Genomic DNA, 23,591 nt, shown 5'->3' on the forward strand with positions numbered 1-23,591 from the left:
AGCTGCGCAGCCTGCATTCGCTCCATAAGACACACACACACATTCCCCTTACTTTTTAGGAGGAAAAAAGTGTGTCTTATGGAGCAAAAAATACGGTAGTTTACTGCACCAACAATGGGACTGATTACATAACAGGCAGAATGAGATAGACTTGTTTTTATGAGGTTAGCCTGCTGTAGGATTTGTTGAAGTCAGAAAATGAGAAATTTAGGAATCAAGGTTATGGGGATGAGGAAGTAAAATAGAACATGCAATTTTACATGGTCAATAACTGACCTACCTGGGAAAGTTTTTCCCCTCTTAAGCAATGACAATTTCAGCTCACTACTATCCTCTCTCAAAAGAAGGAATGTTGTCTAGGGAGTTGCATATATGACTAAACACTATTAGTTGCAAAGGAATAAAGATTGCCTATCAGTTATGCACATATGAGCAAACTGAAACATATAATTTCACCTGACACATAAAACAAAGATTAGCATCACCTATATGCTGTTGTTGTTTTAGAGAAACTGATTGTGGACATTCCATTCAAATCCTAGCACTGAAACCATATCAGTAGGAATTGGTTGAATAAGTGGTACAATTTCCATACAGCCAATGATATGTGATCACAACAGAATTGTTCTCCACAACAGTTCTTAAGCACTGTTAATATTTATTACTTGCTCATATAAACCATTTTGATGGGGATTAACACTGATAGTACACCAGTAGTGTTAAACTCTTGTGTTAAACCCTACTTCTTGGGTCAGTCAGCAACTTGCACTCACTTATAAGTGCTCAGAGATGGGAAAAGATCACATAGCAATTTCTTATAATAACAGCTGCTGTAAAAGTAGCACAGAATCAGACTGGTATAAATGGACACTTGCTTATCCTTTTTCAGAAGACATACCTTTGTTTCAGAAGGCTTCATAGTGGGTGCCTTTGAGGAAACCGTGGAAGAAGACTGAGCCTACAATGTGCAAAAAAAAAAAGATGTGAATTAATTGCCCACCAATGGGAGTTAACTATTTTTATATATTTTATAATTCCATCCCAATACAGCAAGTTGCAAATCTGTATCCCAAAGCTCTCATTGATCTTGGATGTTCATTGATAGATGTGAACACTGACCCTTTCCCCCACAAATTGCACAGAGCATATAATGAATGGGGAGTTGCGTTTAAATACACAAATAACCAAAATTCCATAGACTCATTACAAGATTAAACAAGATGTAACATACTCATTCATTAGTGGTAAGACTGAACTAAAGTGCAAAGGTTTTTTGGGAGGGGGGATGTGCTATAAACAAGTAGAAGCTTGAATAGTCAGAATAACCTAGAGTGCTTGTATCAGACACAGATGTTTTTTATTAGCCATGTTTGGTTTCCTTCTGGAATGAAAAGTGGGTTACAGATAACCAATAGAATGAAATAAAATTAATAATACTAAGCAAGTTGTTCAAGGGTGTATTACGTTTTGATAATCTCTTAATAGAGGCAAACTAACATTGCTAGACTTAAGAAAAATGCAAGGACACAGGAGAAATGAAAGGGCACAGAAGAGCAATTATTACAGGCTGCTTACAAAACCAATTAATGTTAAGATATTAACCTTCCCTCCCACCTTTCTTCAATATGAAGGTTAATGATGTACTGAAACCAGAGATGTATTTTTATGCTTATAATTATCTCTTTAAGAGTCATTATACTGTCAAAATTATTTATTGAAACAAACCAGGCTAACAATCCCATCTTAATCCAAGCTTTCCAGAGCTGGCCTGAAGAAAACATTAAAACTCAGAATTACAGAACTGTAGAGTTGGAAGGAACCACGGGGATCATTTAGTCCAAACCCCGGCAGTGCCAGAATCTTTTACCTAATACGGGGCTCATGCTCTACTAACTGAGCTATCATTTGAAATAAGTGGTTGTAAGCTCTGGCAAGTCCAAACTCAGAGTTTTACATTTACATAGGAGCCACATGGAACAGGTCCCTTATTTAAATTTTCTGTTTTACCAAATTCAAAAAACCATTTTCTTTTGCACCCTCACTGCATAAAATGTGTCAAGCAGATATTCTATTGTTAACGACATGTCTTCAGTGATGGACTCAACTTCAATAGATTCTGAATGGCATGCCAAAAGGCTTTCACGATGTAATTTGACTATATTATCCACCTATATTTTTCCAACAAGTAAATGCTAGGCAATGAAGTCATACTTTCGTTCTACAGTAAGCCACCTTCACATAATCAAGTTACTTGTGCAAAGTCTTCCTCCTCCTGGATACAGGACAAGTATCTGTTTCAAGCCTCTTTAAAATGAGTCACATTCATTATTGTCATGGAGTAAACATGTATCTGGAAGAGGCTGCCACCACCCTTGCCTTATAAGAAAGTCCCATGCCTACCCTACTCAAACTGCCAGATTTGAGGCAATTGGATTCCAGGACTTGGGGAAGCAAACTGTCAGTCCCCAAGTGGGTGTAAAACAGCCCTGTGGGGTTCCAGAGCAGCAAATAAACAGGGAAGTGTGAAATAAAATTTTTAAAAAGAGCCTGTGAGGTGTTGAGATCAAAGCAGTAATCATGGAAAGAGAACAGCAGCTCATGGCAAACTCTTTAGACTGGAGATGAGATACTCAGGGAGAACAATATAATAGGCTAAGGCTTCTTAAGCATGGAGGAGGACAATTTTAATCCCAGTCATAACTGGGGGAGAAAAGATAAACCTTCCCTTCTACGTGTGTGACGGTCTACATAACAATCTTAAGCTTGCACACACCTGTAAAGACTCACAGGAGGTTTGATGGGATCAGCAGCTACATTATGTATCATTTCTTCAACTGGACTATAAACAGAGCAGGTTTGAAACTGAACATGAAACTAGAGGGAGCTTTTTATTTAAACTGAGAATGGTCACAATTTAGTTTTTCAGCACCACGTGTAATAAAACCCTTAGGAAGAAATGGCAAGAGTGTGGCCAAGGGAAATTTAATCTGTCACAAAGACTGCAAGGAGACAATAATAACATTTACATTGTACACATCTAATGCTGCAGTGATGTCTTTCTTCATCACAACTCTACAGAATGTTATTTGTTTCCTCTGCTGTTTTCCTTTCAAATATTTATCAAGCAGCCATTAAAAAATAAAAAAGCTTTTTACCACTTGTTCATAAACAAGCAAAGTTTTGCCACTGATGAACCATGTGAATACATATGTTGGGCTTGGAAACAAATATGAAAAGAGTTGCCTGGTAACCGGTAATAACTGTATGATTCATAGCTAAACAGAACTTGGGAGCGATTGTAGCGTGTTTGACCAGAGGCACACCCAGTTTATAATACAAGAATTGTGAACTAACTGGTGAACTGAATAAATCTGGCTCTACTGGAAAAGGAAGAGCGAGAAATTTCAGATTTCAAAAACACAGCAGGAACAAAACCACAGTGTGGATATTTTCATGATAAAATCATAGCACCACTATAGAATATTAAAATAGCTGTTAGTAAAGAATAAAAAATGCTTCACAGTATAGGTAGGGCAAGCATAAGTCACACCTGAATCTAGACCTGGAGGGTTTATCTCTACCTTAGCTTCCTAGAGACAGTATTATATACTTAGATATATAAGCTAGATGCCAAATGGTTCCTTACACCAAGGTTGAAGGCACCAAAATGGAATGTCTAGTTGCATTTTTGGGCAAGATGGCTCTAAATTCTTATTTTTCAAATGGCTCTAAAGTCTTATTCTTCAAATGGGGGACTGACATCTTGTGAGTTCAGATGGCAACCTTGAGCTAGCTTAAGAGCTTTGAGAAGTTAAAGTCACTTGATCCTGGGACAGTCCACATATATAATGGCCTATTCTAATCTCTCTTTCTTAATGGTGACTGCTCCTGCTCAGGCTGCACAGAAAAACAATTTTGGTTCCAGAAATTCTTTCTCATTGTGCAGATAAAATATAACTTACTGTATACAGGATGGTGTTTTAGTGTGTGAAAACAGTCCAGATCCAATGATCCCCAGATAGTGAAAATGTTAGGTGCCACCCTGGCACCCAGGCATCTTCACTTGGTCAGAAGCAGTTGAAAAGCAGGTGCAAAATGTGCCTGGCATCTCGCTAATTTCAAACACTGTCTAGAGATCAGAGTCTTGAGCTGGAAGTAGGAGCCTAAAGAGTAGCAAGCAAAAGGTATTACTGTGTTGATCAAGAGGCAGGAGAAGATCAGGCTCCTACTATTTAGACCAAATCTGACCAATCCAGGGGCTTATTACTGCCTGTCAGTCTTTGGGGCGATGCCGCAGATTGAATATGCCTCCTACGTCTGAAGAGGGGCCCAAGAGCATGGTACACAGACCATGGGCTATGGCCCAGCATAAAAGTAGTGCGGTTCCCAGTTCAGGCCATCAACTCCCTAACAAGTCCTATTTGCTAAACACCCAAAGTGCATAATCAACATGCACTCAAAGATTCAGGCAAATGACAGCTACCATGTGGTGTCAAGGTCATCACCACAAAGATAACTGGAGGAAATAGCCAAATTGTCACTTAATTGCCCTATACCCATGCTCTGGAGCTAGTTATCCAAAAAGCACATATCTAAAACCTCCAAGTTTCATTAAGCTATTTGGCCCGCAGGAAAATGGGCATTTCCCATAACTTGGTGTAGGGAGATGAGGGGAAAATTAAAACAAGAGTCATTTTTGAAGGAGGGCAGGGGCATAACATTTATAAGAGAGATATGATAGCCATATTCAAATATCCAAAGGGCTGTCACATGGAAGATGGAGCAAGTTTGTTTTCTCCTGCTCCAGAAGGTAAGACCTGAACCAATGGATTCAAGTTACAAGAAGGGAGATTCTGACTAAACATCAGGAAGTACTTTCTGATGGTGGGAGGTGTTCGACAGTAGAACAGACTCCCTCAGGAGGTTGTGGGCTTTCCTTCATGGGAGGTTTTTAAACAGAAGTTGGGTGGTCATCTGTCATGGATTTAGTTCAGACTCCTGCATCATTACCATCAACAAAGTAACAATAATAATTTATTACTTATACCCACCCATCTGGGCGGGCCTCCTCAGCCACTCTGGGCAGCTCCCAACAGAACATTAAGAACAAGATGTAGCATCAAACATTAACAACTACCCTAAACAGGGCTGCCTTCAGATGTCTTTTAAAAGTCAGATAGTTGTTTATTTCCTTGGTATCTGATGGGAGGCCACTACCAAGAAGGCCCTCTGCCTGGTTCCTTGTAACCTCACTTCTCGCAGTGAGGAAATCCTCAGAAGGCGCTCAGAACTGGACCTCAGTGTCTGGGCTGAACATGGGGGGGCGGGAAGAGATTCCTTCAGGTATACCGCATTACAGCAGGTTGGACTAGATGACACTTGGCATCCCTTCCATCTCTACAGTTCTATGATTATAAGAGGTGGCAGCAGAGGATTTTCTTCCCTGCTGCCTTTCCTTAAACAAGAGTTTTTCCACTGCTAAAATGGTGGTGGAACTGTGAAGAGAGCACAGAAAATGATGCCATTTCAATGGATGTCTTGCCCCCCTTGTTGCCACACACATTGCCAGGTGTGATTTGAGTGAAAGAGCAGTGGTAGTGATGATTAGTAGAGTACATGATAAGCTAGATCCCAGCTTGGACGGGGTTGGTTCATAATACATAAATGGGCATATTCTCAAGCCTGCCATTACAAGCCTCCCAATTTCAACCTTCAACGTCACTTCCTGGAGCAGAGACATCATATAGAAAGTTTCAGCTTCAACATTCTACTGAGTTGAGCGGGACCTATTCCCAGGTAAGAATGCTTAGGATTGAAGTTTAACTCAGCCAATTAACTCCAAACCCCAAAACTGAAAATAATTGTTTTCTAAAACATTAAAGGGGGGGGATTGTTTATAATTTCAGGGGTCGGGCGGAAACATTTTCCTACTATTGTTAGCTTAGCAACAGCTTTAGTCATTCAGCTTCATTGTTATGGAATAATATACATATAATATAAAGTAAACACCACCTTTGGGTTGGTAGAGACAATAGTTACCTGGACATGCCTGAACAGAGAGAGATATCCTGTACAGATCACCACACCCTGAATTACACAGGTTCCAAATATACACTGAATAGACAGTCAGCAATGACACACCAAATTTGTAAGACACCATTATGAGCTTATGACAGTCAATTCAGGGGTTTTTTAATTAAAAAAAAAAGATTATGAATCATTAGATCTATAGCCATAAAGATCTTACTCTCGAGATTTTGCTAAGATCTTACAAGTCACTGCTTTCACAACAACCTTTCTGATAAAAACACGCCAGATAGTCAGCAGCCCCTTGCAGAAAAGCCTATTCTTCTCAGGGCTAGAAAGCAAGAGTAAGAGATGTAAAACTCTGCGACTCCAGAAATAAAATGCTCCAGCCCACTTACTAAGCACAACACTAACTAATTCAGCAGTTCATGTTCTGCAGTAAAGAGCACTGCAGGGTTGGAGAAGTAGAAGAAAGCAGGAAGTACGTAACGCAGTTAGACCGCAGTACTGACAGTAGCAAAAAAAAACATCCCGGAAAAAGAGTACTCACTCCAGGCAGCTGGTATGTTCCTTCCCAAGCTCTAAGTAAACAGACCACACCGGATCCTTATCGCAAGCTTGCTTTCATTTCAGTTTGTATCAGTTCTAGACATGGTTTCAGTTTTAACGCAGCCCCTGGAACAAACCCATGCCAGTGAAGATGGGACGACCAATCCGAACAGCACAAGCAGACACACTCAGTCTGCAGGCTCAAGTTGCTCCACCTCCTATGAATATTCAAATAAACTTGAGAGATCCTCACAAGGAAGGTGGGGACAGGCAGCAGCTAGGCTTTGCCAAAATGGAACAGGAATTGCTGCCAAAGTCAAATGCGGGTGTTTTACTTATGTGGCTTGTAGTTAAGAGAAGACAGTAGACAAAATTGAATCACCAAGTTTTATTGAGGCTTCTGAATTTTCTGAGTATTTTTTTTATAAAAAGCTACCAAAGGCACAAGGAAGCTTGAAGTGGGAGTACTAATAACCTACTGGCAGGGGATTTTGTTTTACCAAACTGGGAAATGCATATAGCAGGCACCCCCAAACTCAGCCCTCCAGATATTTGGGACTACAACTCACAACATCCCTGACCACTGGTCCTGTTAGCTAGGGATGATGGGAGTTGTAGTCTCAAAACATCTGGAGGGCTGAGTTTGGGGATGCCTGGCATATAGCCTGAAGACCGCTCTATAACATATAAATGCATTACAAAAACCAGTTAAGGCAGCCCTTTCACTGCTCTCGTTTATTCACCAGGAAGAATCTGTGGGCACAAAAATATTTGAAACTCTTCATAATATGACTCTAGCTTGATTTCTAAATAAATTTTCAGCATGTTAACACTGTTATATGAAAACATCAACAACAATGTACCACATATCTTTTGAAACTATTCTGAATATTTTTAAAAAACAAATCATTTGCATATTGAAATTTGTTTGGCAATTTCTCTTAATCCAGAATACAGAGAGGAAGAGAACTATATTTTCAAAATGTTGTTTTTGAATTCTATATAGCAATAAAGCCATTTTAGTGTGCACTGTATAGCACATGTAACATTCTCTTTATCAGACAATATTTTATTGCTGCACATAAAACTGTTAGAGCCAGGGAACAAATTAAAAGTTTACACAAGAACAACAGCTTATAGGAGCTGTAGTGCTTCAGGTTTTCTTTACTATATGCATTATATATAGATGGGGACAAACCATAGCACACTTGCAGAGTGCATACTTCATGTGCAGAAGCTTCCATAGTCCACCCCAGACATTCCACTTAAAATAATGTTAGCTAGAAGAGCAGGCAAAAACCGCAGTCTGGAGAGCTGCTAGCAGTCAGGGTGGAAAATAACAGAAAAGGTAGATCCAATATGATAGTTTCCTACAGGTATTTCACCACCACTCTAAAAATAAATATTTCCTCTTATAACACAATATCTGTGAAATAGATAAACACTGAACAAGCTGCATTAATGGCTCAGCTAAACATCTGGAAATCTCATCCATTAGGAAAGTGCCTATCTGGTGTTGACACCAATTTGTCCGCATAACCCCAGCCTTGCCACCACCCTGCCCTGACACCATCCAGGTAAGTGGCAGCCTGCTTCACCAACCCCTCCCAACCAAGTCAACTCACAATAATTAAAATCAGGTGAGCACAACTCAGAGACAACAAAAACTCAAAACAGAACACAGCCTTCAGTAAAATCACTTCAGTCTGGCAAATTAAAAAAGTCTTCATGAATTACAAGAAAACACTCAGAAGGAGGCCATTTGAACCTCATTGGGCAAACCCTTCTATAATGTTGGTGCAGCCACTGAGAAAGCCACCTTCCTTGGCCCACCCAACAGCGCTTCCACTATGACCTTCCTCCTTGAGTTTAGTGAACAGGTAAGCAGACATGGGAGGAGGCTTACTACCAAGACTTTGAACCGTGCCTGGAAACCAATAGGTAAAACATAGCTTCACATGCATGCATGTTTTATGATTATCTCAATGCAGGATGTTTTCAAGGGATTAACATGATGCTGGCTTCCTCACAGTGCTGTGAAATACCCAGAACCCATCATAGCACCTCAAAATTTATCACAAAAGTCTGCAGTTTTCATTCAGATATTTTATACATGTATGTAATTGGTGTACATCAACCACATATTTCATTTGAACCCTGATTTGGAGCTTTCGTCAAAGCACTTTCTAGGTACCCGATTTATCTCAGGGTCTGTCCAAGTCCACGCTGTCTGCCAACCTGCTGGCCATTTTGCTTTTGGAAATTCAGCAATGGTTATAAACCATTTTTTCTTCTGACATGCATGCATTTAATCTGCAGGCATATTTCCCCCTCCAGAGTCAATAAAGCCTACCAAATTACAGACAGATAGATCAAGGCACTTTGTGCTAGATACCTTTGATTTATTTTATTTTTTAAGGAAATGTCTAAACTCCTTTTTATTTTGGGGTGAAATTTGATGAAATTTGCAGGTAAGGTCACACCTTCCAGAGGCATAAATCCTCACGGCAGACATCATTCTGTAATTTGTCATTTTCCCACAGGGACAGCCATTACAGTTTTGGAAGGGGGGAAACAGAAAAGAAAAAGAAAAAAAGACTCGTTTAATCTTCACTAGTGTTTCATGGGCAATATGAAAATCTCCACTCTGGTGTTTGCTCGCCCTTCTCTCATTACTTCACCATCATTATGGCAAATTTAAGAGACATTACTTTCAGTTTCAGCAGAAGCTTGTCTGCAGCCTTTTCTGGGGAGTGGGGAAGGGGTGACATCTGTATTGTCAAGGCATCACAACTCACTTCAGGGGCCACTGTTTTAACTTCTGTGCTCCCTTCCAGAGATTCTGCTTTGCCTCTTATATGCCAAATATCCACAAGGCCCTCCTACTCATTCTGTTGAATAGGGCACTGATTTTAGTAACTTGACTACAGCACTTTTTAAATCATTGTTGGATTGACTTGTACAGATCCCGATTCACCTCAGGGAGGCAGAAGATCCCTCTGAGGCATTTCATTACACTTCAGGATTCATATGAATCCAATGCACATAGCCTTAAAACACACACTTAAAGTGGCTGAATCACTGAGAACATTGAAGTTTCAGTTGACTGATATACCACTCATCTATATTATTAATTTAAAATATGAATGAGCCACATTTTAGGCTCAAACCCTCCAAAGCCAGCTTCCAACAATCTGTCAACAATATAAGAACCCACAGTCAATTTAAAGACAGATGACACCAGCATAAACATTCAAGATTAGATAATTAGTAAAGCATTTGCTGGTCATGCTTCCAGGAATATGACGAACAGTTCTATAACCACTCAAGTTACCTTACTGATGGAAGATGTCCCACTTGTTTGTGTTTTAGGAGATTCAGTAAGGCTAGCACTTTCAGGTTTCTTCTACAAGACAAAAAAAATTTGAAATATTAATTTAAAAGTAAAACACTAATGCTGTAGGGAAAATCTTCAGTAAAGATAGATGTTGTATCCTATTTTCAGAGCTTTTTTCCTTGCCATGTTGATGATGTACTGATTTGCAGTCAGCAGTTTACTAAAGTGCAATTACTTTAATTCACTCATTAGCAATCTTTAGGTATCATGTGAAAGTATGAATATAAATAGGAACATAGAAAACTGCCTTAAACTGAATCAGACCATTGGTCCTTCGAGTTAAGTATCACTACACCAACTGGCAGTGACTCTCCAGGCAGGGAACATTCCCAGTCCTACATGGAGACAGCGGCGTAGCGTGGGTAGTCAGCACCCGGGGCAAGGCAAGTAATTTGCGCCCCCTAACCTGGGGCAAGGCAAGTAATTTGCGCCCCCTAACCCCTAACCATGGTCATTAATACTGACGGCTCTACTCTGGGGCAAACTTCGTGGTGACTACTGCCCTCCGTGATGTTGTTTTTGCAATTAAAGGACCCCTGCCTCAAATAAAGCATCTTGGGGATTGGGGACTGGGATTTGTCAAGGGAGCTGGGAATTGCAGTTCAGTGGCGGGTCAGGGGGAGAGGGTCCCTTCCGTTTCTGGGTGCCGCGGGCCCCTTTGCGCCAAGACGCGCGTCTTTGGGCGTCACGGCGCAGCCTTCTCGGTCTCCCTCCCCGGCCCGGCTAGCCCCGACGCGGCTTCTTTCTGGCGTGGGGAGGGGGCGCCTCTGGGGCCAGTGCACCAGCCGGCCTCCAGCGCGGGTGGGCGGGCCCCGTCGGGGCGGGTGGGCGGCGTGGCGCTTGGTGCCGGAGCCTCCGCCCGCAGCGCCCCATTGGGAGACCCGGCCGGAAGGAGCCTCGAGCCGGCTGTCGGACGCGGCTGAAGCAGCCAGGGCGGCATGGCAGGCGGCGGCGGCGGCGGCTCCCCGGCGACTCCACGCGGCCAGCCCTGCGCGCTGGCCGAGCCCTGCAGGCGAACGCTGCCCGTCGGTGAGGAGGGGCTGCCTGGCGCGCCCTCCGCGGCGAGCGCTGAGAGCCGCTGCCATGGGGCTCTGGGCGACTCCGGAGGCAGCGAGCGCGCCCCCCCAGAAGTTGCGCCCGGTGCGGCCGGCCCCCCTTGCACCCCCCACGCTACACCACTGCATGGAGATACCAGGGATTGAACATGAGACCTTCTGCATGCAAAGCAGACGCTGTATCACTGAGCTATGTCCTTTCCTGAATAACAACTCTGCCGTTACCCTGGATGAAGACCTGCCCTGGGAAGGGATGGAAAGATTTGTGCTCTGCTCACCTTTTAGTCAGCTTAACAGGTGATGCACAGACTGTGAATGAGATGTGTCCTCCCCTTTTGATTTCCTTTTTAGTATTAACCAAGGGGTTGTCATAATTGGAAAAAATCAGCAAACCATGGCAGGGACTTCTGGTGACGGATAGGTAAACTTTATTCGCATTAGCCAATGGCCATAGCAACATAAAACAAGCAATATGTACAACTTCTGGTAATGGATTGAAAACCATGGTTGCAAGCAGGTTGGAAGGGGAAATGATTGCATCAGCAAATGATGCCTGACATCATGGCAAATAATAGTTGATACCAGAGGCAGTTTTAGGGTGACGTAGAATGGAGCACAAGTGGTGGGGGGCACAGAAAACCGAAAGTGCACCACTGTTAATACTACACCTGAAATGCTCTCAAATGGGCTGGCTCTTTAAATAAGTAGGTCTCTATAAACAGGACATTGCATAGACAATCAAGTACAAGGAGCTTCTCCTGGCTTTTAGCCTTTTATTATAAATACATATTTTCTCCTATATTAATAACACAGGATGGATTGAAAGATGAAAACTAAGAATGGTGCAAAAAGTCAATGCAAACATAATTAATTAATTGCCCTTCTCTGTCAAAGTTGCAGCATCTTAATATGAAAACAAGCAGGCAGATCTGCAGACTGCTGACACACATGTAGGCAGTTTATCCACAAAAAATTTTTAACCCTTCTCTCCCACTCTCATCCAACCTGCATGAAAACCTTGGAGTCACTTAGTTACTATCTCATTCAAGAATTCAAACATGTCAATGAGACCAGGCTGAGCTGGTGGTTTTTCACACTGGCTGTCAAGTTAACACAAAGAGTTGCCCTTCTCCAAACATTTCCATGATACTCATATTGGTCCCTAGCTCATGAAGAATCTCCTTAAGATGTATCTTTTTAGGACACACGCTATTTTTGTGGTTGTAAGCTGCTTTAAATTGTTTTTAATGTTCTATTTCAAACTGTTGTGACCCATCCTGGGACCTTAGGGTGAATAAATCAAATTAATAACAAGGCAGCCCTGTATCAGGAAGTTTTTAATGCTTGATGTTTTATGTTTTTAGATATGCTGTAAGCTGCCCAGAATGGCTCAGGAAACCCAGCCAGGTGGGCAGGGTATAAATAATAATAATAATAATACCTGCCAAACAATTTCCATCCAAACGTAGTGTGAAACAGCCTTAAGAAATCTATTTAACCCAGGAATGCTTGGAGCTTTCCCCAAGAATAGTAAATAATATACTAACACTGTAACAACATCAAACGTCCCAGATGATGTTTTAGAGTGTAACAAAAACAGCTGACACATGTCCGTGACTTGTGCTTCCAATCTGAATTGGAGATTTTCCAAGTTGCTCTAGTCAAGTGAGACAGTAGACAGCACATCACCCATGGCCTCCATCAGTAAAGATAGCACCACTCCCTCAAAGAGGCATTAATGATCTCTTTAACCAGTGCAGGTAGTCATTCCTAGCTTAGAAGTGCTTATGTTACAGATAGGTAGCCGTGTTGGTCTGCCGTAGTCAAAACAAAAAAAATTCCTTCCAGTAGCACCTTAAAGACCAACTAAGTTAGTTCTTGGTATGAGCTTTCGTGTGCATGCAGAAGTGGTATCTGAGGTATCTGAAGAAGTGTGCATGCACACGAAAGCTCATACCAAGAACTAACTTAGTTGGTCTTTAAGGTGCTACTGGAAGGAATTTTTTTTGTTTTAGAAGTGCTTAGTATTGGCTGGGCCATATACTATGCATTACATAAATTATTTATATATACATAATCTTCTCTGTAAGATTGCATATATCAGAAAAACATCTAACACACTACAAACAGCGTCATAGAAATGATGTAGCACCCATTCTCCTAGCATCTTATAGTTAATGATCAATTTGAGGACTGTGTCTATTAATAATGCGATGAATGATGCCACAACAATATGAAGCTCGCTGGGTAGCCTTGGGCCAGTCAAGGTCTCAGCCTAACGTACCACAAAGGGTAGTTGGAATTAAATGAGGAGATAGATGCATGTAGGCCACCTTGAGTTCCTTGGATGAAAAGGTGGGATATAAACAAAATAAACGAATTGTCCGATAACCAACAGATGATAACTCCAAAAAGACATCTCTTATGCAAGCCACTCTGTGCATTTCTACTGAAAGGTGGTATATTAAGTGCTATAATACTGTTATGATTTTGGGGGGCAGACTCCTCATAATCCTAAATTTAGTAATGGGGTAGAATTTAGCCAATTTTGGGAGTATGAGGGGAAGATGCCAGGCCACTGAAACATACAGGCTGAACCAGTTGTCTTGTTCATGAGACTGCTGAGAGTGATGCCATGGATATATAATCCTGCAAACATAGGTGCCAGCTCCCTGGGGCCCTGGGTGCCTGAGCACCCACAAAATCCCCATGAAGAGGCTGGGCACCCAGAAATTTCAGCACCAGGGCCATGCACACTGCATGGCACCCACAACCCCGGGCACGCACAGTTTCAGGGCCAACTGGCACTCCTGCCTGTAAATGTTAGTTTGGGATGCTAGTCATTCATTCAAAGTTTGACATTTTAAGAGAATAGCAAATTGCATAGAAATAATATTATGAATGCACACCTTCCTAGAAGAACTGGGCTCAAACTTATTTTGAAGTAGGAACACTCATGCTGGCCTTTCAGCAAGGGCCCTGGAATAGAAATGTTCCAACCAGAATTGTTTTGCCCTTTTACTCCCACCACCATTACCACAAATTGTGCAGTTTCCAAATCAAGGAGTAAAAATTGGCATGATGCAGGGAAGATTGGTTCAGGAGGCAAAAACATAGCACTGCCAATGTTATTCAGACAAGTAGATAGTGCCAAACTCCTCCTTGGAAGTAAGCAATGTACAAGGCAAGGCAGTGGCGTAGCGTGGGTTGTCAGCACCCGGGGCAAGGCAAGTAATTTACGCCCCCTAACCCGTGGATTTGCGCCCCCTAATCCATGGATTTGTGCCCCCTAACCCCCAGATGTTGCGCCCGGTGCAGCCGCCCCCCTGCACCCCCCACGCTACGCCACTGAGGCAAGGCATTCAAAACTTGACACAGAAAAGGAAGTACCTACAGTGCATGTATATTACTGCTACTCTGTGCACATACCACCTACCAATGGATTATACACTTTGACAGTGCAGAATGAGGAGATAGGAAAGGTAGGGACAAATGGCTAAGTTAGAAAGATGCTGAATGTGCCCATTCCTTAACTGAGAACACTAATCTCAACTTAGAGCAGGGAGTGGAAGGTCTCCAGTGGCTGCGTAGCCTCTTATTGTTGTCTCTCCTTCCTGGACTGGGGCCAGTAATGATTCCTAGTAATGTTTGATAGCTTTCTTATACTTATGTATGTTCAATACAATGGAAATGCAAGTGTGCCAAGTTGTTTTCATAATTAAGCTCTCAGGATTTTCTTCTTTGAAAGTACAGCACAATGGCTGATCCATGATATGCCAACATAATAGTCATATCCACCTAAGTCATACACTGGGTAGATCCATTGAAATCAGTGGACTTGCAGATCAGTGGACTTGACTTAGCTGGAAACATAGAACCTATTAAGCCGGACTCAACTAATGAGTACTGCCAACAAAAGTCCACACAAGGACTTCCAATCGTGCAATGGGATTTCTGCTCGGCAAGCTAAAATGCTTACACTGACGGAAATATTGCCATAGCCCTACATTCAATTCCACCCACTGTCTATAAACAGTTATTCATGCATTTCCAGTTTCTGTGTCTTCAGGAAATCGGAATTCAACACAGCACAACACCCTGCTTTATGCAGGTAGGCTGAAAAAAAACTTAGACGATGAAAGGATTGAGTTGACAAAGTCAGAGGAGATGCATTACAGCAGCCCTTGTTCTTCAGGCAATACAATATCTACTCATCTGTCTAATGAAAGGCAGAAGAGATCACGTTACAAGCAAATTGCCATTTAGTCAGGAAGTCTCAGAGATTTAGGTGACATGATGGCTGGTGTGGCTGAAATGTCAGATTGCTGCTCTTCTGAATTGAGAGAATCCTGTTACAGCGCTCTAGGAAGGAATCATTAAACAAAGCAGTTTGCTCTGTTGTACCTCTCAGCTTCCTCGCTCTCTTCCACACTATGTTTCCTTCCCACACTATTGAAATTACAACTGGGTTCAGTTACAGATATTGGGCTGCAAATATTTATGTAGTGCTTCATCACTCCTTTCATCCTCTAAATTATGGCAAACAAAGCAATATTACTTGTTGCTATTTTCAAATCATGAAATCTAAGCAAACAGTGCACCGTGAGAGCCTTCACCAGTAAACGTTTTTTAAAATAGCAATTGCACACAGGAAAATAGAAATTATTTATGCATTTTGAGTTTGTTAGCTGCCTTGACTAGCACAATAATTTTGGTCAAAATTCATTACTGTAACATAATCCTAGTAATAAAAACATAATGCTTTATAGTTACCTCCACTGCTTCTGCTCCTTTTTTATCTCCCGATGATCCACTTGCATTTTTAGGCCCACGCTGTAGGAAACATAAAGACAAACTGTAAATTAAAGCAAACAAATGATACAGCCAAGATATTGGCCGTGACCCATGAAGTACAAACCTATTTTTCTCCACACCCACTAAAACTTTGGACTTCTATTTCTTGCAGAGAAATATCCCTTTCTATACCATGTGAATCCAAAGCCTATGATCACTATATTTTGAACAAGTCAGGATCTGAAAATACAGTTTTTAATTTGTTTAAGATCCAAATTCACTCAAAATCCTGGTACCCCTAGTCTCCTAGGTGGGAAATAACAGGAAACTGTAGTTAGTTTAAAATTATTCAGTCATGGTGTGCCAAAAAGGGAGGAGTGCAGGGATGGTGTGAAGGCACTGTACAAACCACTGGTCATGACCCCTAGAGGCTTACATCACTGATGATGGGGAATTGTAGTTCTGCATGGCCAGAGGTCAGGAATGATGACAGTTGTGTGTCTCCAAACATTGTTGAGCCACAACTCCCCATCATCCCTGATCACCGTCCATGCAGGTTGAGGCTGATGCAAGTTGAAGGCCCAACAACTTCTGGAGAACCTCAGGCTCCCTATTCGCGACTTATATGGCATGGGACCAGGATACTTGAAAGGTCCTCTTAACCTGTATGAGGCAGCTCACACATTAAGATAATCAACAGGCACATAGCTTGCCAAGAAATGTACATCCTAACTAAGCAGGCACATCCACTGTGTGACCCAGAGGTGATGCACAGGGGAGGCACCGTGTGGCACTGCTGCTTGCTCACCTGGAGAGGGATGGGACAGGTGCAGTGGCAGCAAGATTAAAGAAGAGTTAAGTTGGTAGCAGCCCAGTGGTGTGTGCACACCAGCACGGCTTCTGCTGCCAACCTTGGATCTTCCCCCCCCCCAATTTTACCTCTTCTTTATCTCATCCCTACTGAACGAAAGGTGCTGCTGCTCTACCCCATTGCACATCCTTAGTGATGTAGCTTCATGTGAATAAAGAGGCTACCTGACAGCAAAAACAATCATACTAATCTACCATAATAAATCTACTATATCAGCTCAACAAACTGCAGTTCTACAAAAAAATTGTACTGTACACTTTACACGTGTACCATTTGCAACCTTGCAAATAAATTGCACTGTGTTTGCCTGTAACTGTTCTGGTGCTGAGAATGATATAGGATACAGAGTATATGATGCAGCATTTCTATAATACAAAACGTATAACCACAGAGAGCTTTATATTGTGTCACTTCAACAGTCCTGTGCATATAATGGAGACTTCATCCCACAGGAGATAGTATCTCCCCTTGCATGAATGCTTTTCCTGCGAAGCACACATTTCAGGAATTATGTGCTTAACTCTCTAATCAGCTAAACCAGCACCTAATGCTCTAATTAAAAGGAGGAAATAGCTTGCAGCATGTGTACGCCTCTATAAAGCACACTATTTTAGGTATTAATATTTCACAAGGTGTTTGCATTTGCTTTTGAACTAGCACTTTTAAAACTTTGTGAAATCATGCCATAAACATACTTGATCTTCTGCACGCACACAAACCCATCCAACCAATAATTCCAGTTGGTATATCCAAGACCATCCATTGATGCTGCATCTATATACCCCTACATCTTGTTTTATTGCATATATACCCAACAAGTACAATACGGTGTATATGATTCCCTACTGCTTTATCCTCACTATATCAGTGGAATGTATTGCCTGACTTTGGGCAAGCTTGTCCAGTGGTTGATCCAGAATTTGAACCTTGGTCTTCCTTGTACTAGTCATACAGTATAAGCACAATGCTACATTGGCTCTTACATGAGAAACATATTCACTTCATCTTCTAGTGCACCATGCTTCCCTAGAGAGCTTTTCATTTAAGGAACTATTTTGTGAGGCTTGTTCACATATACACCACTTGATATGTTATCATTTGATGCCTCTAAACGAGACAACTGAACTATCTCCATTGGACAGTAATAAGCTTAGAGTGAACCTTAGGTGATGGGTCTATTATTGGTGATGAGTCTGTGGTGGCTCATTCATAAATCCAAGTCATTGCATAACGCTACAGTCAATAACTGCTGGAGATGCATGTGTAAACTAGCCCTAAGTCAGTCATTCTACATCACTATGATCCAGCTATAAAAATTCTAAAGAGTCATAAATTGTCACAGATGTAACACAGCTTTCCCACCAATGTAAGTAAGATTTCTATCTAAAGAGCAGCATACAGCTATAGGAATGTGCTGCATTCAGTCACAGAATTTTGAAACTTGAACCTGTATTTTCTTTGGGTGGGGAATCAATGCAAAGGCGGCGGCACAAATCCAAAGTCCAACATTTATCTGGCTATTGATGTTATTACTGTACCAAAAGTACTACCTGGTGTTTAACTAGAACCACACTTTCTTAGCATACCCAAATAAATGGAGAGCTATTAACAACAGTCTAAGGAGTACAAGTAATTTCTTAGCTTGTAAAACCATAGCAAATCAAAAGAAAACTTTGAGAGGCTAAAGTTGGATAGCTATTGAACACGACATTCCAGTGAACAGCGTTTTCAAGTTTCTTCACAAGCATGAACAATAGCGTTCAATGAAGCAGACTGAAATGCCATAAAAGCATGTTCTTTCATGGCCACACCTGTCAGCTCTGACTCCTTGATCAGTCAAGGTAAGCCTCATAAACTGGAAGGCACAGCCCTCCGTAAAGACAGAAGCTAAAATGTATTTGGAACACGTTCAAGATTTCTCTCATTGACTTCTATTATCTTTGGAGCAGACACATGAAGACTTCCCTGGTGATGGAATGTTAACAACAACAACAACAACAGATTTATAAATCACTTCCTATGAGGCATCGGGGGGGGGGGGAATCACACATAAAACATTGACAATATAAAGCAACAAAAACAATAACTGCATATAAAAAATAACTTTCCAATCCAATACAGATGCCAAATGGGAAAACAAACTCAACTTTGAAGGTGTTGAAAGAGAAGTGTCCCACAGCAAGAGATGAAGGAAAGTTCAAATGTCAATGGACACTGTACATAAAGTATTACCTCACCCACATAGCTGAACATCTTTATCCATGGACAGCCTTCTCATTCCACAAAATCTGTGTTTGCTTCTGATGACAGGAGCATCCCAAGTAGAGTTTCACTTACACAATGTTCCTGCCAGTGGAAGCAGGGGGGCTTCCTTCAGACACTTGTACCCCCTAAAAATCTGCTCCAAAGAGTTGGGGGCCCCTCTGGAGCAGAACAAGCAGTGCTACTGGAGGGAATCAATGTCTCTCCCATACACTGCTATAGATGGATTTGTTTCCTGTTCATAGAAGCCTAATTACAGAACATTGGCTTGGATCCTCACAAAATATTTTATTCTCTGTATTTCGAGCCCCAGTAAATATATATATATATATATATATATATATATATATATATATATATATATATATATATATATATATATATATATATTTGTGGTTAGATTGAGGAAGGAATCAAAAGGGAGCTATTAAATAAATAAATAAAAGCAGTATTTTTAAATGTGCATATGATGTACATTTAAATGTAATATTGTTACAAAGTTGCTTGCAAACTAACAGAAGGCACAAAAATGTAATTTTGTATCATTTAGTGGACTACAAAGAAACATTGCTATTAGTATGGTGCATACCACAACTGTTCATGCCAGTCCTTCACTTTTTTCATGACTGAGTTCATCCTTTCTTGACTTGTATGTAGCAGTAATTTTCAGATACTGAGGCATTTGGTATAGCACACATTTGCCATTATGTAGCCATGCAATGTTTCTATTTGGCCAGGATATAACACACAGCAATGTATAAATACAAGATACAGTAATATGCAAGATACATACATACAATTGTAACTTGCACTTTGCACAAGAGGATGCCGGAAATGTTGCAACCACGAGAGAAAATCCCATCAGGTCACTCAAGGCATCTAGGCAGCCTTCCCTCTTCAAAACATGCAGAAAGACACACCTGCTATTTCAATGAAATTTGCATCCAGTTTCTGGAAGCAAATAAATAATTGTTATGCCATGCCTCATCCGCTGTGCATGAGCACATATGTGCAATATCACATACTCCAGATTCTGAAAATTATCGCTGTGTATTAGCCCACAAATGGTATCAGTTTGAAGCTTTGCTGATAAAAGCACACAACTGGTTGGCTATCTGACTGCCCTGTTTATAAGAGAGATGAAGAATCTGTGGCCTTTCCAATATTGCTGACTTCCAGTTCCCATCATCCCCTACCGTTGGCTATGCTGGCTGTGACTGATGAGAGCTGAAGCCCAACAACTTCTGGAGAACCACAGATTCCTTTATGTGCAACATGAGAGTTCGGGTCTTCTGCCCTGGAAAAAGGGGTATCTTATCTTGTTCATTTTATCACTTTTGCATTTAATAAGTCACTTAAAACCAATCAAAATGGCCTACGTGTATATCTGTCACAGCCCTTTTAGTATGTGTAGAAGAAGAAGAAGAGTTTGGATTTGATATCCCACTTTATCACTACCCTAAGGAGTCTCAAAGCGGCTAACATTCTCCTTTCCCTTCTCCCCCACAACAAACACTCTGTGAGGTGAGTGGGGCGGAGAGACTTCAAAGAAGTGTGACTAGCCCAAGGTCACCCAGCAGCTGCATGTGGAGGAGCGGAGACGCAAACCCGGTTCCCCAGATTACGAGACTACCGCTCTTAACCACTACATCACACTGGCTAGTATGTGTGGTTGTTTAACACACAAACCATATGTGCAGCAGGGCCATCCCAAGACTATGATGCTGCCCAATGAAAACAACATTGGTGTGTCTTCATTCAGTATAGAGGTGCCAACTGCACTTGCATGTGATTGGCAATGGGATAGCATACTCCACCATGCTAGAGGGCAACAGGTTGGTTGGGGAAAGGTGCAGGACAGCCATGTGACACATACAAACACAGCATCAGCCACATGAGAGAGCCACCCTACCCTACCTAACAGCAGGAATGGCCCTGTATTGGCCTACATTTAGTCCCTGCAATTAACATAATGCTGCTGAAGTAGATTTAGGCACAAGATCTTAATACAATCTTGAGCACCCATGATTACCTGACTTTGATGGCCTTGCCAGACACTTTAGTGTTCATTTACCTGTGGATTGCTGGCACAATGTTTGGTTTTCAGTGGTATCACTGGTAGCCAGTTAGGACTCAAGAGATCTTTGTTTTACATACTAGGATGCTAAACTTGCAAGTTATGTCATTTCTCATAACTGAGGCACAAGTGAGATAAAGAGGTTGACTGGAGGTCTATGGCAAAGTTGTAGGCCAGCCACATTTTGCCAAGCCTTGGAGATTTGTCTGTACACAAACACATAATGTGTGGTTTTGAAAAGGACTCTGTATTCTTACTGTTTCACTTATAGACATACTGATTGCAAAACTAGAAGCCCAAAGTTTATACCGCGTTCCTGGAAAAATTAATACTCCAGAACATGCAAGAAAAATTATTGTTTACTTCAGGCGTCTGCCTGGAGAATTTAGAGCTAACAAGAGGCGTTGGGTTCAACTCATTTTATGCACAAAGACTCCCTGGGTGGTTCTTACCATCAACGTGCCCATAAGCACAATCTGTATATGACAATCCACAGCTGCTTCATTATGCTTCTACTTGAATTCCCAAGTCTAATTAAGAATACCAACTACCTTTCATCTACACCTGCTAATAGAAGCTAATTGATTCAGATGTAAAGATAAAACAGGAACTGAGAAAGAAAATTGATATTAATTGAATTAAAAGTATGCATATCCTAATCAATTCCCTCTAGCAATGGGGGATCATTTTTTCTATCCTCTTAGTACATTCCGAACTGAATGTGTGGGTCAGTCCTGCTATAAGCCATCGGTATTGCCAAAGAGGGGGGCAGCTGCCCCCACTAAATAAAAATCAATAAAAATACTTAACTGAGGTTTTCCTCCCCCTAACAAAAGCCTGCCCTCCCCAACAAAAATCCTGGCAACGCCCATGCTATAAGCCAGAGATTTCTTTCAAAGCTCCCTTCAGGTGGGAGGCTGTCCAATGCTGAGTTGCCGTCTGGTTTATGTTTCAAAGCATCAACTGGGCCAGATGTTAGCCAATCTGGTCTCTGCTTTCAAATGCATCCTTTCTCAGGAGGGAGGCTGGCCAATCTACCACCTGAGGAGAGATTTGAAAGTACAAACTGGGCTAGCAGATAGCTGGCCAATTCTGCGTTTCCAAAGATGGAAACCAAAGTCCAGATAAAATTAAGCAATGGGCCAGATATAGATTGTGGGTCATGGGAACCCTCCCAAAAACACCCTGTGGAAATCAGTATTTGAATATTTTGCACAAATCGGATAAAGTTACTAAATCTGCAGTCCTATCCCAAATTATCTTAATCAGCAGGACTTGCAATCAAAACCTAAACATATCTACTAACAAGTAAGTCCTACTGAATTCATCGGGGCTTGCTCCCAGGTAAAGGAGGTTAGGGCTGCAGTCTTGATCCAGAAATGGGATTAAGCCCCAACTGAATTGAATAGGTCTTACTTCTGAGGAAGAACTGTGCTACAAATGCATCTGTGTTGAGTAATGCACTCAATCGCTTTTATTTCTCAATTATGGCTCCAATGCTGGGCACATATTTTGTTCTCCAACCTAAGCAACCCCCACTGTAGCCTCTTACATGTGGCCGCAAGTCACCTGCAGCTGTGCACAACCAGTTACATGCAATACCTGTTTGTTTAGAATATTCATACCACCACATTTCCTTATATTGAGTTTAGTGGCCCTAGTGCATTTCTATCAAGACATTGACATACTGTCAGTCAACTGGGATCCAGATAACTATCACTGTATGAATGTAGCTACCTGCTTCTGCCCACAGATCTCCCAGGGTGTATTATTCCGCCACCACCCCTTTACTGCAATTTTACAACTATCCACTAGAATTTTCAAGGTCAGCAAATTGAAGGGATGGCTGTTTTGGTTTCTTTCTTTTTGAGTAATTGCAGGTTTACTTGAGATGATCTTGTGTGATGGGAACTGTCAAACTTCAAACAGTTGTGATTTATTTTAGGAGGTGCCCTCAAGCCAGAAATACCATTAAAAAGTAAAGCTCTTAAAGCCAGGAGCTTTTTTTTTTTTTTAAGTGAAATGCTAAACTCTTTTCCAATAATGCAGTAAAGCTTACTACTGTCATTTTAGCATCAGAAAAACGAACCTTTCCCAATTAAATTCCTTTTCCAATTACTGAGGGTGGGGGAAGAAAACTGATTTTTTAAGCAATCTATAAAACCTTGCAATAATACAGCCCAAAAGTTCCACTACAATTCTAACCATGTCTACTCAGAAGAACATCCAACTGAATTCAGTGGCATTTACACTCAGGTAAGTGGGCTTAGGACAGCATGCTTAGAAGACCTGTCATTAATTTTAATTAGCTGTGGGTTGTATGTCTAGTCTCCATAATAAGAAGGAATATTAAAGCCTGACTTGTCACAATATCAGCACACATCAAAAACCACGAAACTACCAATAATTTCCTAAAAGATTCACATGCCATTCTCTCAAACCATCCAATGTCATGAGTGCCAACCGATCATTCTTGACAAGCATGAGGAAGTATTGTACTAAACAAATTGTCCACGGTCTACTTTATTACATTCCAGGCAAAAAAAACAAAAACCATGC

General features: G+C 41.4%; 1 protein-coding gene across 7 annotated transcripts in view; it reads right to left on the reverse strand.

Moving 5' to 3' along the window:
* Positions 1–23,591, reverse strand: part of CAST (calpastatin) — a 60,219-nt gene that overhangs the window by 31,584 nt on the left and 5,044 nt on the right. For 5 of the 7 annotated variants that reach the window (XM_081930509.1, XM_081930508.1, XM_081930507.1 and 2 more), the window contains exons 2-4: positions 15,802–15,861; positions 9,911–9,982; positions 899–958 (exon numbers count right to left, since the gene is read on the reverse strand). In XM_081930509.1, coding sequence (XP_081786635.1) covers positions 899–958; positions 9,911–9,982; positions 15,802–15,861 — 192 coding nt within the window. Of the gene's footprint in view, positions 1–898; positions 959–6,577; positions 6,763–9,910; positions 9,983–15,801; positions 15,862–23,591 lie in introns of those variants that run through there. The other 2 variants (XM_081930513.1, XM_081930512.1) reach the window with 1 other exon arrangement.

The sequence above is a fragment of the Podarcis melisellensis genome (genome assembly GCF_964234715.1).
Source record: "Podarcis melisellensis genome assembly, chromosome: 11".
NCBI lineage: Eukaryota > Metazoa > Chordata > Lepidosauria > Squamata > Lacertidae > Podarcis > Podarcis melisellensis.